Source organism: Vicugna pacos, chromosome 12, assembly GCF_048564905.1.
Source record: "Vicugna pacos chromosome 12, VicPac4, whole genome shotgun sequence".
In the NCBI taxonomy this organism is placed as follows: Eukaryota; Metazoa; Chordata; class Mammalia; order Artiodactyla; family Camelidae; genus Vicugna; species Vicugna pacos.
This window is the reverse complement of record NC_132998.1, coordinates 61723239-61742117: the sequence shown is the minus strand read 5'-3', so window position 1 is coordinate 61742117 and position 18879 is coordinate 61723239. Positions and strand designations below refer to the sequence as shown.

Genomic DNA, 18879 nt, shown 5'->3' with positions numbered 1-18879 from the left:
CAGGATGGTCCACTCTTCAATTTTGGTGTCAGTGGATCTTTCAGATCATCCATAAGATGCAATGTTTCCAGGAATTTTAGCCTTCTCATTTATACTGAAATTCTAATAAGACTGATAAAATAGGAATCATGTTCATGAAAGTGACTGAAATCTTACATTTGCCTCTTAAATATAAGAGAATTCATTTCATTTGAAATGCCCTAAATCCATTTCTTAAATTAAAAAAAATCCTTTTTTAAACCCATCTTTGCTTTCCATGCCTTGCTCTTTTTTGCCCAAGTCCGACTTGAAGATGCAGAATCAAGGTGGTGACAGTGGACCAGCCTGTCGTCCAGACCAGGAACCAGATGCCGTGTCGGCTGACACCCATCTTGTTGGCAGCATGGCGGGATCTGCACTCCCAGTCCTCACTGACTCTGCACACACATTTCCTCTGCAAGGGAAATAATTACCGCTTAGAAACCAGTCCAAGAAGTGCTGCGTGCCTCCATTCTCTAAAAATAGGCATCTCCAAAAAAGTTTTGATTTTTTTTTTATACCTTCATTTGCTTTCCATTTTGAAGGATTAAGGGGAACATGATAGCTGTGATGACGAGTGATCACTCTGTAACATGGGGCTGAATTCCAAGTACACCTGTGAGGGAATCCAAATGTGCTGCTTTTGGTAAATATGTACCCGACAGTTTAATGAGGCTCGTTTCTACCAGTGGCTCGAAGGCTCACACCAGCCAGCCCAGAACTGGAGGCCACGGCGGGAGGGAGACGGTGACCCTCGTAGCTCCAAAGTCACGGCCTCCCCTCCCCCACCCCAAATATCCCCTCAACCTCCCCTCTTCTGGGTTTCCCATTTTTCTGTTGCTAGGAATTGTTTTTTCCAGGCACACTCAAGGATCTAGCCTCTCCACAAATACGCGTGGAGAGAGGTAGACAATTACCAGCAAAGGTTTCGTGCTTGGGGTTTCCAGCATGTTCTTTCCCATGAGTAAGGCCGCCACAGCTGAGCTCCAGTCGGAAAGCTCAGTGCGGTGGGAAGAGCGCCGTGGCGCCCTGGGAGAGCCGAGGCGGTGGGATGTCGTCAGTCCCGCCCAGGTCAGGAGCGGGCTTGTTGCTCCTTAAAGATGGCCTTGCTTTTTAGTCCTCATGTGTATATATATATATATATATTTTTTTTTTTAAGTCTGGGAAGAATTTTCCCAAAGGACTGAATCAGAAACTTGAACACGTTCCCAAGAACAGCCTGCCCGGTCGAGCGGGAGCTGCAGCTGGACGCTGCCTCTGTGCCTGCGGGGGAGAAGCCTGGCCGGGCCCGGAGGCCAGGTGGGCCGGGCACCGGTTGGTTCTCCTGTCTGTAAAATGAGGCAATCATTACCCGCCCCCTTGCGGGGCTGTGGAGAAGGATAAATGGGACAGTATTCATGAAGACAGCATGGCTGCTGGTTTGCCAGTGGATGTGCACAGATGGTACAACACAGTACCTGACAACAAACAAGAGGTCCCTGGACCGCCACCCCTAGTGCACACTGCCGGGACCGAGGCTCTCCGGCCCCCCTGCTCCCCACTCCTGCAGTCCTGCCTCAGGGCCTTGGCACAGACTGTCCCTGGGCCTGGGGATTCTTCCAGGGGAAAACCTCCACTGAGTCCTTCACCTCCTGTCTCTGCTTGAGTGTCACCTTCCCAGGGAGGCCCACCGGCTCTCCCTCCTGGGAATGCACCCACCCCTGCCGTGGGCGTTCTCAGCCTCTCCACCTGCTCTCAGCTCGCCTCCCGGCCTGGCCCCAGCTGGAATGTAAATTCTCCCAGGGGGGCCCATCTGATTCACTAGACGTAACCCCGCACCTCGAACAGCGCCTGCCACATAATAAACGCCCAACAAGTCTTTGTCAAAAGAATGAAGGTGTATTTCCCACGTCTGTAATGCCACTGGATTTTTCAATTCTTGGCTCCATTTTTAAAGTACTAATTCTAGTAAAAAGACAAGGTTGTCATTTCTCTGACATAATTTTGCTAATGATAATCGCAAGCAAATGATAATGATACAGACTGACTTTTTTTCCAGAATACCATTCAGTGTTAAGTGTTACACCAAGGCTGCAAAGCATCTTCAAAATTAGCTGTTAGGCGAACCATCAAATCATCACATGGAAATGATCATGCAACTCTTGCTTCAAAGAAATGATACGTTTTCCTGGCTTTGCTGTGGGTCTAAAATGTATTCTCTTGCAGGGATAAGCTGAAGGAGCATTATCAAGATGTCAGCAAAGCACTCACCAAACAAGACGAATCCAGAAATGGCTACATAGCCTTGTGCCAGATGCAGAAGTTGCTGCAGGAATGTGGTTGTTCTCTGAAGGAAGAGGAGCTGACCGATCTTCTAAACAGGTTTTCTTTGACAAAGTTAACCGCACTTCTCTGCACCGAAAATCATGCTGTCACATTGCTTTCCTGAATTTCTTCTTCTTGGTCCGCTCGAACAGCGTTGAAATGACCTCCACACCACCAAAACGCCAGTCTCTATCTGTTTACAGAAGTAGAAATATAATGTTGTCATCATGAAACTTACATAAGGTTATAAACCAATATGGCTTCAAAACAAAAACAAAAATAGAATGAGCCTGCACGTATTCCGGGCTATATTCTAATGGGCTGAGTCAGCCCAAAGCAGAAAGAAAGACTTGACAGATGCATAAACTTTTCCTGATGTGTCTCAGCAACACGATCATCATTTTTTCACATGATTTTAATTGTACACAAGTTATTCATGCACTTGAGCAGGAGGCACGTGGTGTTGCAAGGCTTATGAAAATCAGGAGCCTCCAGCCCTCCTGTTCTCCGCATCTCTCCCCCCACCACAGAATCAACAGCTTCCCACGCTTTTAACGCAGCTCTTTCAGTTCTTCCCTAAGTAGTTCTAAGTGACAAGCTTCCACAGCCACTTCTTGATTTTTCACTCTCAGGTGGTGTCTGCCTGGAAGATGCGGATTTAACTCTTTTTCACCTGTCACATCCCACCCACCACTCACCCTCTCAGCTCCCCCTCCATGAAAACACATACACACCTATCTCCATGGGCTCCCCATCTTGCTGCATCACAGTCTGGGGCAGTTCAACATTCAGGGTTTACATTATTGGGACCAGCTGATCACTTTTCTTTTCCTGTATAGCATTGTGTTTTTCCTGGAATTAATACTTATTTTTTCTGTTTCTTATCACACTAATTAACCCCTCAACTCACCCCACTTGTAAAACGTTTTTCCAGTGTGTCTGAACACACTTCAGCAGATCTGTCAGCTTCATCTTCTTGGGTGACCCATTTCAGGTTCTTCCATTCTCAGCCATTTTCTTGATTTATTTCATGAATTAGTTCCTCTCCTGTTGGTTTCTTTCTGAAGCTCTTATTGTTACGAATTAGTGAACCACCTGCAGTCTTTCCTGGCCTCCATCACTTTTTATTCTTGCTCCACCTTTTGGGAGATTTCCTTAGTTTTAGTTCCCAACACTTCTTTTGGAATTTTTTTGTTCTCAGAATGTTCCTTTTCTATAGCATCCTGTTCTTGTTTCATAGATACGCTAATTCATTTCTCTGATGATATTAACAATAGATTTTTATGAAAGTTTTCTTCACCTGAGAAGTTTGTCATCAGTATTACTTTTTCTTACCATCTTCCAGGTTAGACATTTTCCTCAAAAAGGTGCTTATATTAAGAGTGAGACACTGAAAAGCAGATTACAAGTTCTGTACAGATAGGTAGAGCTAATCAACTTTAGTTTGAACTACTTTGGTAGGGTAATCTGGCAGGTCGTTTCCTTGGAGGATCCCCCAATGTCAGTATATTTAAAACTTTTCCCTTGGGCTGATCAGATTTCCCAGGGACTAGGTTTGCCAGATAAGATTTCACCCAGAAGTGACCAGAGAGGGAGAAACTGGAGTGATGCGGCCACAGCCAAGGGTTGCAAGCAGCCGCCAGAAGCTGGAAGAGGCAAAGAACAGATGCCCTGCAGTTGAGAAACACTTACCATCTCCAGAGAACACACCTCCAGATCTTCCGTTGTGGGTGGTGGGAGGGTGGGGGACAGGCACCTAGCCGCCTGGAGTTTGGAAGGGGCAGGGGGTCCCGTTGCTTCCCACACAGGCTCTTAGACAATCCTTCGGTTTTAACCACTTTCATCCCTACTTGTCGACGTAGCTGGCACCCACTTCTGGAGGTCGGACGGTGTGTGCAGAGTGTACCCAGGAGCTCTTCCCCGTTCCTTCTGTTGATACATCCATTTTCCCTCATCCATCAAAATCCCAGCAGCTGTTTGTCTTCTTTCACTTTCTCTCTGTCCTTCGTGGTTTCTGTCCGTGGTCCTCAACTCCAGCAAGCATCAGAAACTCGGCCTGCTGGGTCCCTCCCCCAGGTGCTGAGTTAGCAAGTCTAGGGTGGGGCCCGGGAGCCTGCATGTCTAAGGAGGTCCTGGGCGGTGCTGATGCTGCTGGACTGGAGTGCCCGCTCTAAGAACCACTGTTTTATACCTTTTTTTTTTTCCCACTTCACTTGTATTTTATTTTGTCCAAGGAGTGGAACAGAAATCACCTGAACATTCTTCATTCTTCTGTCAGGTTAGAAGGGTTTTAAGTGGGCACAGAGCCAGTTATGTGCGTTCAAGCCGCTTTAATTACAAGTCTTACCCACTTGCCATCTCACACCGAGATGACGCAGAGTTGATTGCTCCTCCTTGGACAGCTTCTGTCTGCACTTTCTATCTGGCAGGATACTTTAGCAGAACATTAGACAAGTCTTATATTCCTCTCTTTGTGGAGTGAGAATATTAGCAGCCCTCCCCTCCCTTTAGAAAAATGACAGCAGTTGCTCTAGAGTTTGGGTACACATAAGCCACAGGGCTGAGTCCACTGTCAAGTCACACCCTCCTGCTTCGCGGGAAGCGCAGGTGCCTCATTACAGAGCATCCCCACATCCTCCTCCCATCCCTCACAGCCCTGTGCTTATCCACTTCACTCATCCCTGTGCTGTGATCGCCCAGTGTATTGTTATTGTCCCTTTGGACAATTACCTGTTAGATCAGCTAAGAATAAGGAAATAGTGGGGAGGATATAGCTCAATGGGAGGGCGCATGCTTGGCGTGCACGCGGTGCTGGGTTGAGTCCCCAGCACCTCTGATAAATAAAAAAAATAAATAGAACATAAATAAATGAGCCTGATTCCACTCCCTTTAAAAAACCAAAAACCAAACCAAAACAAAAAGGAATAAGGAAAATAAAGGATATTATTTCGCCTTTATTTCTTTCTTCTTTTATGCTCACTCTTTCCCTCTCTCTCCGTCCTCTCTTTCTTCCTTTTTCTTTCTTTCTATCCAAGTGTCTGACCCATATGGTTTTCCTTCTCTGTGAAGAAGTGTATTTTAGCATTTTTGAAAGACAGGGTGACTGGTGATTAATTCCCTCGGTTTTTGTTTGTCTGAGAATGTATTTATTTCTCCTTCATTTTGGGGGCATAAGTTTAGTGGATATCGAATTCCAGTCTGGGGTAGGGGGAGTCTTTCTCTAAATAGTTCAGTCCACTCTCTTCTTGCTTGCCTGCTTCTCTGATGAGAAGCCCTGTGTAACTCTCACCTGTGTCCTCTGCAGTGAGCTTGTGCCCCCTCTGGCTCTTTCAAGATTTTCTGTCTCTGGTTTTCTGCAGTTTGCGCACGACACCCCTAGCAGTAGGTTTTGTGGTGTTTTGGTGTTTTTCTGCCTCATGCTCTCCGAGACTCCTGGATCTGTGCTTTGTGTCCGTCATTAATTTTGGAAAAGTCTTGGCCAGCATTTCCTCCCATGTTTTTCTTGAGCCTTTCTTCTTCTCCTTCTGGAATTCCAGGTATGTGGATGCTCCGCTCCGTGACATCGCCCCACAGTTCTTGGATACTCTGTTCTGGGTTTTTTCCCCCATCCTCTTCTTCTCTTTGCACTTCAGTTTGGGAATTTTCTATGGACATACTTCAAGCTCACTGTTTTTCCCCTCAACCATGTCCAGGCTACAGACGAGCCCACCAAAGGCCTTCTTCAAGACTGTGAGTCTGTTTTTCATTCCCAGCATCAACTTCGCTTCCTCCTTCAAGTTTCCGTCCTCTGCTTACACTGGCCATTTGTTTCACGTGTTGTCTGCCTCCTCCCTTAGACTCCTGTACGACTTAATCACAGTCATTTTAAATTCCCTGTCTGATAATTCCAGAATAGGTCATGTCTGAGCGGGGCTCTCACGCTTGCTTTTTTGCCTCTTCAGAGGTTTTGGGTTTTTTTTTTCTTTCTTGCCTTTAGCGTGCCTTTAGTTTTTTGTTGTTTTTGAAAGCCAGACATGACGTACTGAGTAACAGGAGCTGAGGTCATCAGGCCTGTAGTGCGAGGTTCTGTGTTAATTTGGGGTAGGAGCTGAGCTGAGTTTCACGTTGCTGCAGCCATTAGGTTTCCTCCAGCGACCCTGGTTTTGTCTCCTCTGTTGGATTGAGCTTCTCCGGGAACCCCTCCTTACACAGAGTCTCTGTCTGCAGCTTTCGGTTGTAAGCCACTGTGAGTCTGCTGGCGCTGACCCGATGTGGTGGTCAGAGGTGGGGGAAGGACTCTATTCTCTTGTGATTGAATTTCAGTCTCTTAGTTGGCTTGAGTCCCTGAGCTGCAACCTTCAGAAATGTTTCTTACCCTTTTTTCTCCCTTAGGTGAGACAGGAAGTTGGGAGGGGCTGGAGTTGGCTGTTTGCCCTTCTCCCAGGTGGGATCAGGCCCTGGGAGAGTCTTTTCCCTTGGAAAATTACCATGGAGACGGCTCTGGGCTTATTTCCCAAGGACTGGTCTTTCCCATCCCCTGCCAGAGCCAAGAGGGGACCATCCTCAGATTCTCACTGTGATAACCTGGTGGGATTCTTGAAGGTAAAGCCCATGGAAGTCGGGGGCCCCCAAGACAGGGCCCCCAGGAGTTCTCACTCTCACTCTGGTCCGCACATGGCCTCCACCTGTTGTTCACGGTACCATTTAAGTGGTCCTGCCAGCCCACAGGTCCAAGGGCTTTTGTTCCAGGAAAGCAGACCTTGGCTATAATCCTCTGTATCCTCCCGTCTCTCCAGACTGCAAGGTGATGACTTGGCCTGTGACCTCAGGTTCCTGACAGGACCAGGAAAAGTCATTGGTTTTCGGTTTTCTGGCTGCTTCTTCCTATAAGATGAGAGCGGCACTTCCAAGTTCTGTGCAGGGCTCCTTCCTCTTTCTACCACTTTTCCTCTCTCTGTCCCATCTTTTGTAGCTGCAGTGTTTCTTTGGAAAAGATAGTTAAGTATAACCTTCTGTCCTAGGCCTCCACCGGGTCCTCTCTACTTGCTTCGTAAGCTGATTCTAAACCTCAAAAACCATTCTACAGCATTTCACGATTATGACTATGTAGTTATTGTCCAGTGTCCAGGTGATGAATGGAAATTAGCTTTCTTCTCAGTGGCACTGTCCCTGAGCCTCTGCGTCCACCTTGTCGTAGGCAAGCCTGGGGGTATCGGTACATCTTTTCTAAGCCATTTGGGGAAAGGTGGTTCTTTGCTGTAAGATGTTTCCAGGAGCATAAAGAGTAGGGTGATTTCTTTGACTATCACTGTTGTCTGAACTTGGGGCTCAGGTGAGTTCAACATTGTCAGCCTTCAGCTTTCCCCAGCATTCTGCCCTACTTTGTGCTCTCTCCAGTTTTCTCCCTGGTGCCCTCCATCCTGGGGCCTGGCTCCCCATTCTCCTGTTCGAGATCCGCCATCCAAGAACGTCCTGGGCCATCCCTGCTATTCTCCTGGAGTGGATCCCCTGTTTTATATACCACATCTTTTTATTTCTTAATTTACATTCTTATTTTGCTGGAGTACCCCCTGAAGTAATCTCTTAAGAACAGGTGGATGGAAAATAAATTTTCTGAGTCCTCTGTCTGAAAATGTTTTTTATTTTCCTTCCTACAGATTGCTAGCTTTGCCTGAACAGAGAATCATTTTCCTTAACAATTTTGAAGGACAGTGCTCCATTGTGTTTGAGCTAAGTCCGGTGTCATCTGTGTGTATGTGTGTGTGTATTTGTGTGCACGGGTGTGAGTGTGTGTGTGTGCATGTGGGGTGGGGGGAAGGAGGACCATTTCATTCCCAAGTGTCTATATATTCTCTTCTTCCTTAAACAGGGGCTCCTCTCACTAAATCTATTTCCAGCTGAACAAGAATTCAAATGCATTCAGTGAATAAATCATGGAAAAATAGCACCAGCTAAATAATTAACTGAATGATTATAAGAGAGTCTTGTTAAAACGTAGTTAGGCTTGATACTTCCATAAACAACCACAAAAGGGCTGTGAGATTTCTGCAGTCCACCTGTCAGTGGGGTGATCAACTTTTTTACGAATTGAAACCTTAATAAGGATCCATCGTTCGGTCGCTTGTTTCTTCTCAAAGACCTCTTGATGATAAACATCTCTGTTATTTGTAATTATATGTAGATTATTCTTTTCTAGGTCCAAAATAGACTTTTCTAAATAATACTGAGATTAGCATATGCATTTGATTTTATTACTAAATTTTAATACCGAGTTGGCAATTTATCCTGCTGATGAAATAGAGCTGATTATCCTCGTCCTCGGCGTCTCCGCCACGGCAGCCAGCGGCGCGGGCCTGCGGAGCGCTCCCTGCAGCTGCGGGTCGGGCGAGCGCAGCTCCTGGCTCGTGCTCTGCAGCGGCAGATAGCTGAGTGGCTGGAAACTTTCTCTCCGGCTTCCCGGCGTTTCCAGCTGTTCTTCTTTGACACACACTCCATCCTGCTCAGAGGAAGTTTAGGGGTCACAGTGCCAGCAGCCCCCAGGGCATGTGTGTTGCAGACGTGTGAACTTTGAATACAACCGGACTTCGGTCTGAGTTACTTTACGTCTTCAGTTAATATGCCCTGTGCGCTCGGGAACTTGGATACGCTCTCCCAGTGGGGTCTTCTAGAACTTGAAGGTCTTTTCCTCCATGTCGGAGCACAGGGCAGGGAGGAGCCTGTTTCTCCGTGGAGGTCCTTGTTGAGATGGACACTCAGATGGAACTTCTATTTGAGAAAATACTAAGCTATACGGGTTTCATAAAAATGTTTCGAGTGCTTTCAGCTTGACAGTGTAGTTTCAACCATCCTTGGAAAATAATTTAACTTGTTTCACTCAGTTCCTCTCTTCCTTTTCACTGTCTTTGACGTGTCTTCCCTTCTTTTCAAACTCCCCTGCCATTTCCGAGCTCAGGCCCTCGTTAGCCGAGGTCTCAATGACCACAGCCCCTACCCTTCACCCACCGTGCTTTTGCCTCCAGACCGTCTCTGTCACCGCTGTCAGATTTATCTCCCCATGACACTACTCTGAAAATGTCACGTCCTGGCTGAAGCACCCAGTCATATGGCCAGATTCCTTAGCCAGGCCTCCTCCCCTCACCCTCTGCTCTTCAAAGCCGTGAGCTCTACTGTCCAGCCTTCAAGTGTCAGGGCTTCAGGGCAGGACAGCCTGCGGCTCCAGCAGGCGGCAGCAGCCTGCACGCTCTCCTCTCCTAGCCCTGCCCCGTGCCCCTACACCGCAGTGTTTGTGTGTGCTCGGCTGATGTCGCTAATGCACATGCATGCACCTACCAGCCAGGGAACGGTATCTCAACGTCATTCATATTCTCCACACTGTTCTGTGCTCAGCAAGTGTTTGTTGAATGAATAAGTGATGGGTTTTTAAATTAATATATTGTTTTCTTTTTTGGGGGACAAGTTGGGGAATCAGCTGTCATGATAATTCCATCAATTACCTTGACTTCTTGAGAGCGGTGGAGAACAGCAAGCCGACCAAACCTCAGCCCCAGGAGAAAGAACAGGGCATGTCCATCAATTTTGCAGCACTGAGTCCAGAGGAGGTTCTGAAGAACATCCAGGAGGTGGTTGCCTCCTCCAGTCCGGCTTTGTCAACGGTATGTCAGGCTGCAAGTGCTTTTATTGTGGAAACTGGGGTTCAGGTCCTCAGACAGGTGCCGACACACACCTCCCAGCCCTCCTCGTCCTCCTGGACCCCTCCCGCCTCCCTCCACTCTCCTTGGGCATCAGAACTCGACGAGCTGGTCAAGATGAGATTGTTCATTTAAGCAAATGTGAATCCATTTCTGCCCTGTACAGAACTACCATGATCATACCAGCACACGCTCTCTGAGGGAAGAGTGCTCAGTGTTTAGCAAATGCTGGGTCTGCATCGACAGCAGGGGGTTCTGGGCAAAGAGGACAGAGGGCAGAGGCCTCAGGTGAGCACAGGCCCAGGGAGATGAGCGGCACCAGGTGGCCAGGGCCAGGTGGTGGCACAGAGGCTCGTGGAAGGTCAGCAGGGGCCGCCGTGCACACTGATACTCAGGCTGCTGTCTGTGTGCCGCTGTGGCTCGTGCTGATGGGTGGGGTTGGTACTGTAAGGGGCATTCTGGAAAACAGCGCTCTCGCCCTGCTCCCAGGGGGTTGCCGGCCCCCCACGCAGGTCCATGCGTGAGTCCCCCTGCAGCGGCGGCCGCGGGGAGAGAGATGCCGTGTGCAGAGGGCAGGGCTCGCAGTTCAGTGAATCCGGAGACTTTTGTGTGATGCTGGGCACGCGCTGTCCAGACGACACAGTCAGAACAGAATTGCCTCCATGTCTATCATGTGCGGACTTATTTAGGTAGAGTTTTATAGATCTCCTCGCTTTTGCACATTTGATTCCCCCACCCACCATGAGGCTTGGCAGCTGGATTGACACCCAGGGAGCCACATGGCCCCAGGGAAGTGCAGGTCCTGTGGCCAGAGCCAGCCTGACCCAAGCTCACCCCGTAGGTCCCCCAGGCGTTGCAGCGCCACAGCGCCTCCTACCGCCCCTGTTGCAGAACGCTCGGTCCACTCTTAACTGTGGCGATCATTCTCCTTAACATCTGCTGAGATCCACCAGGTGCCAGGTGCCTGGACTGGTGCATTTTCAGATTGCCGTGGGAAAATTTAGAGCAACACAAGTTATGAAGTCCTTCTTCTGCCAAGAAGTCAAGCTCAGAGAGGTCAAGGGCTTATGGTGGGCAGCACAGCCAAGGTTCAAAGGCCACTCCTGGCTGTGGAGCCGGAAGTTTGTCCAGTGTACACGGCTATGTCGCAGCACCATGGGCTAAATAAGAACTCAAAGCTAGACAGCATTAAGGTTAATTTGTTACAAACGTTAGCCACTATATAAAAAAATAGATTTAATAAAGTTTCCTCTGTATAGCACAGAGAACTATGTTCAGCATCTTGTAATAACCTTTAATGAAAAAATATATGAAAATGAATAAATGTCTGTATATGCATGACTGGGAGGGACACTGTGCTGTGCACCAGAAATTGGCACACAAGGTTAATTTGGTTATTATGCAAACACCACCGCCCCGTGGGCCGACCGGTGTGCCTGACTAGCCCTGAATGGGAATTATCCACAAGGGAACTTGCGTTCGGGTCTGCAAGTGCATTCAACTCTTATTTAAAAAAAATAAGATCTTAACCTACCACTTGATACAGGTTATCTAGGGCAATAAAAATGAATGATTTTTGTTTCAACAGAGGGAAAAAAAAAAGTGCTTTCTTTTTATAGCAAATGTTTTGCACTTTGGTTTGACTGCTCTGCTGCTGGGTTGGCGCTGTCTGCCCCGGTCCCTCCAGCACAGGCACGGGCCGGGGCGGTGGGGTCCTCGTGGGAGGCCAGGCCCCTCGGGCTCTGGCGGGGGTGAGGGGGGGTATGGTAGGGACAGCAGCCTCAGTGTGCAAGCCCCAGGGCGGGGGTGAGACGGGGTGGTCCCTCGACTCCTGGTCCTGGCCACTTCTGACCTCGGACTCCAATCTTGAGGTCCCCGCCCCACAACCCGAGGTGGTGGGATCAAGCCTGAGCCTCCTGTTACAAGTGATTCATTTCATTAAGGAGCTAGAATTTAATGATGGAGAGACCTCGGGCAAGTTTCTTCCCCCGGGAACCTCTCTTCTCAGTAAAATGGGCCTCCTTGGGCCAGGTGAGGCTTCCCTTACCAGATGGGACCAGGGTTCCTCTCACTCCTGTTCCTCTTCATGTCCAAACAGGAGCAACTAAAGCGAGTTTGCTCAACAACACACCAGCTCTTACACGGGGCGCACACCCTGCCTGCCTGTCTTTCAATCCTGGTGCATTTATTTAGTAATTCAGAGTCCACAGGGGACTCACATCCACATGATTGCATCTTCTCTCGGAAAAGCAATACTTAAGAAAAATACTTTTGAAACATTCACTTGACAGTAACATCTGCCTTTTTTTTTTTTAATTTAGGGATTTTCTGCATTGGATAAAGAGGACACTGGGTTTGTAACGGCTTCAGATTTTGGACAAGTTCTTAAGGAATTCTGTTACAAACTGACAGATAACCAGTATCACTATTTTTTGAGAAAACTGAGAATTCATCTAACCCCCTATATAAATTGGAAATATTTTCTCGAGAACTTCAACAGTTACCTTGAGGAGGTAAGAATGTTGGCAACACATAAGCATTTCTTTTTGAAAAAGGGCTAAAATTAGTTTTTGCAAAATACGTAATTAATTAAAACCACTTCAAAGAAATTGGCGATCACCCCAGTGAATTAGCTCATTCTAAATGAAAAATTGATATAAATTCTACACAAAGCATTAGAAGGTAAATATGTATCCTTTACTTCATTGGAAAGTTATTTTATTTCCTTTATTTTCAAAGAAGTTTAGGAGAACCTGCTTCTGTCTGGTTGTTTTAGAGTTCTAAGAATCTTAGGTCCCTGAAGATGGGCCGGCGTCCGGAGAAGTGAGGCCCACTGTGTGTCAGGCCCCGAGCCAGGAATGAGGGAACTGGGACCCACTCAGCTGATGCGTATCGGCCAAGCCTGGGGTCGGGGTAACGGTGGAGATAGTGTGGCCCTGGGGGAAGTCGGAGAGGGCTTCCTGGAGGAGGGTGGCTGGCTGATCACAGCGCCCTTGCTCCCTCCTGGGACCACCCCTCTGGCTGCACAAGTGTTTCTTCTTAGGCTGTTTCTCTGTCTCTTAATGTAGATGAACCAACATCACTAGTGAAAGTTGCAGTCCAGTCTCAGCCAGCTTGGACTGCCTTGGTCACCATTCTGTGTGAGTGAGAATGGACACCCAGGGGCCATGGTCCCCGCCTTCACAGGAGGAGAGATGAAAACAAATGTGGAAAATCAAAAAATTATGCAACAGCTAAATCACAACAGGCTTGTGCTAAACTATAGTTAACATATTTAACTGTCATATAATATATTAAATGGCTGGACGCTTAGGTCATTTTCAATTGCACACTTTTGTATATAACGAATATCTGAGTTCATAAATCCTTAACCACTTACCTGGGATGAATTCTTAGAAACGAAGTTACTAGAGCACATAGCATGAACATTTTTTTATTAATTTTTTGGGGGGGGGGCGGCGGGTAATTAGGTTTATTTATTTATTTTTGGAGGAGGTACTGGGGATTGAACCCAGGACCTCCTGCATGCTAAGCATGTGCTCTGCCGCTTGAGCTATGCCCTCGCCCTCAGCATGAACGTTTTTAAGGTCTGATATGAAGATCGTAGCAGTAACAGCAGCAAACTCTAGATTGTGCTTTCTGAGGGCGAGGCGCTCTCCCCAGTCCTTTCTGCATATTAACTCCTGTAAGCCTCCTGATACCACTGCGAGGTGCCTGCTAGTAACACCCTGTTTTATAGATGGGCACACTGGGGCACGGACACTAAGTAATTTGTCGTAGTCCCCCAGAAGGTGTGTAGTAGAGCTGGCGTGTGAACCCAGGACTCCAGGCTCCACGCAGTGCCGTCTCCTCTGGGGGGGTGTGCTTTTTTTCAGCTTTGCCGTGTAGATGGGCATTCCTAACAGAACACAGTGTCGTGTTGCATGTCTTAAGACTTTATATATGGTCTTATATCAATTTCTGTCTTCTGCACTTTGTTTTTCTTGCTTAATATCATGAATTTAAGATTTATCTTTGTTGCATCCATGTTGTCAGATTGGCTTGAGTTCCTTCACTTAAGCCATTATAAAATCCATGTATTAAATGGATTTATTCTATTGAATGAACGTACCCTGCTCAGTTACCGTCGTCCTGCTGGTGACATGTAGGTGGTTTGCGGTTTCCTCTGTGACAATCAGAGCACAGCCGGCCTTCTGTGACCGCCTCCTCAGCACACTCAGGGTCATTCTGCGTGGGTCTGGGGTGGGGGCGGGGAGCGCAAGGTCAACTGCACAGACAGGGCCATGGTGCGGGTCAGCGTGCGTCCCACCAGCCCTGCGGGAGAGCTCCGGACGCTCCCATCCCCTGAGCCCTCGGCACTGTCAGGACTTTTCCCTCTGCAGTTACCAGCCACCTGGCCGCCTCAGTCTGAGAACTGCCTGAAAGGATTCCCATCCTTGGTTGGTGTGGGTGTGGCAAATGCCCTCTCCTGAGCTGTAACTCAGTGACTCATACTATTTTCAATGTGAATTATACTTTTTTTCTGATTTTAAAGGAAATACATATAGTGGCAATTTGGGAAAATACCAGAAAGTATCAAAAAGGAAATAATCACTTAACCCCGTGACGACGGTCTGATGACAGGAGAAACCTCCGTGCTGTTCAGTGTCCTGTGCTCCCGGCCATCTCGGGCATGTTCCTATCTCTCTTCCCCAATGAGGGAGGGACAGGGTGGGACAGACAGCTCGGGGGTCAGGTCCCCGCATGCCTCCTCGATCGGCAGCCACCCCCAGGCAGTCCCGCTTCAGAGCTGGCGGTCTTCCCCTGGGCCGCCCTGCCTTGGAGAGCTTTCTCATCTATTTTAACGCACCTCCCCCCCACCCCCGATTCTTTTATTGTGGTAAAGTACACATACCAGCAGTTTCACCATCTTAACCCTTCGTCAGAGCACAATGGATCGGTGCATTAAGTCCATTCGCGACTTTGTGCAAACTATCACCACCATCACCTCCAGAACTGTCTTCACCCAACAAGACTGAAACGCGATCCCTGTTAAACACTAACTCCGCCACCCCCATCCAGTCCCCCCCGCCCCGGCACCCACCTTCCTCCTTTCTGTCCCTAGGACTTTGACAACTCTGGGTGCCTCATACAAGGGAAATCATATACGCTTTGTCCTTTTGTGACCAGCTTTCTTCCCTGAGCATAACGTCCTCAAGATTCATCCCTGCCGTGGCAGGTGTCAGAATTTCCTTTCTTGCTAAGTCTCGTAACAGTCCGTTGTACATGCTGACCACATTTTGCTCATCCGTTCATCTATCAGTGAATGCTTGCCTTGCTTCCGCGTTTTAGCTATCGTGAATAATGCTGCTGTAAACAGGGTGTGCAGATACAATGCGTGTTTCCACGCAGTGGAGATAACACCGGAGATAGAGCCATGAGTCTGGCTTTCTTCCCTTAATATCAAGCTGCACCAAGTCACTTAAAGTTCTTCCAAACATGAGTTAAAATGTCTGTATAACATTCCATCAACTCCTTGTTTCTAAGCATTTAGGTTTTTTCCCAGATTTTGCCATTGTAATGTACTCTGCCCTGAAAACTTTGTATGTAAACCTAGATCCACATTTTAAATAAAGTGACTGAGGTCCAAGGATAGGAATACTTTTATTGACCTTGAAAGCAGCCCCGTTTTTAAAAATAATTTTTCCTATTAGGTTGAATCATGTGAAATCTCCATTTTTAGAGTCATAAATGATTGAACATTGACAATTTCATGTGGTTTGAGCTAATATTTATAGAAGTCATTTCTGTCCATTTTACATGACTTGGAAGATACCAGTCATTTTGAAGGAGAGAATTAAAGTCACCCCCAGGGACAAACAGTGTTAACATTTTGGTATATTTACTTCCAATCCTCTTTTCTATACAAATATCCTTTGGGGACGGAGTCAAGGACAGGGGTAGATATTGCTGGATTTGGGGCTTTGGGGAGATTTTCTCAGCTCTTTTTCAACAAGCATTTACTATCTGTATCAAAGTAACATATGCCCCGATGGAAATGAAACTGAGTCATTGCAGAAGACTTAAAAGCAGGTGTCGGCTGATCAACGATCCCCCCAGTTCTGTTCCCCAAAACCAACCAGCGTAATTTCCAGTCGCATCTCCAGCTGTGCCCCTGCCCTCTCTCAGGGCTTTCCCCCCACCTCTGTTTCTTAAATAATCACTCCCAGGCATTTTCACTTGGCTTTCTGTCCCAGCCGCTAGCTTCTCCTCCTGGGCCCCTGCGGGTCCCTTGTGGAGCTGCCTTCTCGCTTGCTGTGGCGTCATTGACGTTTCCACGTAGGGATTTGTCTCTGAAGAGTGGGCTTTGTTGGAGGTGCACCATCCCACCCACCCTCTCCATCAGCTGGCCCCCTGCGTCCCAGGCACAGAGCAGGGTCCTGGGGTCAGCAGTGGGCCAGGGGCCTGCATTCTAGCAAGGGAGACAGATGAGAAATGAGAAAATAGAGCAAATGTCAGATTCCAGAATGTACTGTGACATAAAGCAAAGCAGGACAGGAGAAGGGCGTGGGTGAGAAGGGGACATCTGAGCTGAGACCCAGTGGAGGGGAGGGAGGGGCCATCGGGGGCACAGCTGGTGTAAAGACTTGGCAGCAGGGAGCCCGACTGGCTGGGAGTGTGGCTGCTGTGGGCGGGGGGGAGGGGGCGGAAGAGGTACTGTCAGTGAAGGACGTGGCGGGTGGCCCTGTGACAGTCTGAGTAACACAGAGACCCAGGGAATGTTTGGGGAGAGGAGCATCGTGCCTCGACTTACACTTTAGATAAGTCACCGTGGCTGCTGGTGGAGAAGTCCTGGGGGCCAAGGACCAGTAGAAAGGGCAGCACGGCCCTGGGGAGGGTGCTGCTGGCGTGGCTCAGGTCTAGATACATTTGGAAAGTGGAACATGAGAGAATGAGTCAAGAGTGGCCCCAGACTTTGGGCTTAGAATGCGGAAGAGGTGTTCTGGGTCAGGGGTCAGCTTAGCTGGTGTAGCCGATGCCCCGTCGTTGGACTTTAGGTGGCCTCCAGTTTTCTGTGTTTGAATGATTAGTCTGCCCTCATCAAGCTCCTATAAACGTGTGCCCATACCTTTCCCTCAGCTTCCCTCGGAGGACTTCACAGACCTTGCTGAATCCTCACGCCGCTCTGTCCAGAGGACACGCAGTCTGCAGGCGGAGCGTGCTGGCTCGCAGGTCACTGCGAGCATCTCTGTGGACTTTGGAGTTCCAGGACCGAGGGGCGAACATTTTTAAGACTGCAGATGCTGTTGCTTGCTCCTCCTGACACAAGTTCTGCTGGGTTTCCTTTGCAGAATCTCCTTTGCCTCTGGAAGCCTTTTGCTGAACATTCTTGCGAGGAGGTTTTAGGATTCACTGCAACAAGAGAGACACTGGTTGTGCTCTCTTGTGCTTAGAGAGTGGAGGGAGCGTGGTGGCTGGAGGGGATGTGGCAGGGGCCAGAGATGGCACCTCCTCCTGCGTTCCCTGTCCGCGTGCAGTAGGCGCTTGGGATTAAGTGGTACCAGCCCCCCAGCTGGCCTGGGGGAAGGAGTCCGGGGGGAGGCCTTGCTGAGAAGCCAGTGCTTGAACTGAGGTGCATTTCCCCAAAGGACAAGTTGAGGTTGGGACGCGCAGCCTCAAAGTATGTGCGGTGCAGGGCGACCACGGGCTGTTCAGCGTATGTGGGGGTTTTCTTTTGTCCTGTTTACTTGCTGATGTGGAGGGGGCATAGATGGGGCAGGCCACCAGGGGCAGGACCTCAGGTCCCTCTCTCTGAGCAAAAGGAGGATGGTTGAGACTCTGAGCAGGGACGTGGGCGGGCATCCTGGGGGGCGGCTGGAGCGGTGAGGGGGCTGTGGAGGAGCCGAGATTGTGCCCCTGTGACGACTTCTGCGGTGTAATCCTGGGCTGCTGTTCTTCATAGAAGGGAAAGAGGCAGCAGATAATAGGAAGAGTTAATGCATCATCGTCAAGCTCATTAAATCCGACACCAGCCATCCTTTCCTCAAGGGGACACACCCGCGGCAAGTAATTAAAAGCAGATTACCAAAATGTAATTAAGGCAGTCAGCACCTCTCCTTGCAAAGAAGCTCCCCGTGAATAATCCCCGGCCAGACCAAATCCATTCTTGGCAAAGGGACAGCTGGGATGGCAGCTAACACGTCTTATAATAAGGCCATGAGTAGAAGGAACCCACACGGAGAGCAGAGTCACGATTTTACACTGGCTCGCGATCCATTTCTTAGATCAGGCGCACGGCTACGTCTGTCTCCAAAGAGCGTGCGTCGATCTGTGTCGTGTCCCCGTCACTCCCGACAGATGAAACCGCCTTAGCTCCTTCCAGAGCGGAGGCTGCACTGCTTTCTGGTCCTGCCCCGGCTCTGCCCTGGCGTTTTGGCTCCTTGCTCCCTCTGCTGCCTCATTAAGCACCACTGAAGTCGAACGGTGTTTCTTGAAGTGGGGGTCACGGGCCAGCGCAGATGGCCCCGCTCAGCGCGTGGGCCCCACCGCCCTCCTGTGATGCCGGCAGGCGTTGCAGACGGAGCGAGAGAGGTGCCCCCAGCCGCTGGGAGCATCACACCTGGGTCAGGACCAGAAGCACTGGCCTGTGTGGCGAACAGAAGAGGAACAAGGCTTTACAACTGAAATGCTACCCAGTGGCTTGGTTGAAAAGTGAAAAGTAAAAATAAAACCAGGACAAGCACTGGACTTTAGCGCCAGCACCTTTTTCATAGGATTCTCCCCACCTGGGCGAAAGCATTGTCTGAATTTCCGCCCTCCGCAGAGGCCACTCTTTCACTTCTGGGAGAAACACTTTACGTTCAAAATGCTGTGTGCAGAATATCGAGTACCACCTCATTTTTAGAAATCA

General features: G+C 48.8%; 1 protein-coding gene across 9 annotated transcripts in view; it reads left to right on the top strand.

Annotated features, from left to right (window-relative positions):
- Window positions 1–18879, top strand: part of EFCAB6 (EF-hand calcium binding domain 6) — a 208676-nt gene that overhangs the window by 160950 nt on the left and 28847 nt on the right. For all 9 annotated transcript variants that reach the window (XM_072973643.1, XM_072973647.1, XM_072973644.1 and 6 more), the window contains 3 exons: window positions 2224–2379; window positions 9758–9953; window positions 12311–12502. In XM_072973643.1, the coding sequence (XP_072829744.1) occupies window positions 2224–2379; window positions 9758–9953; window positions 12311–12502 (544 nt within the window). The remainder of the gene's footprint in view (window positions 1–2223; window positions 2380–9757; window positions 9954–12310; window positions 12503–18879) is intronic.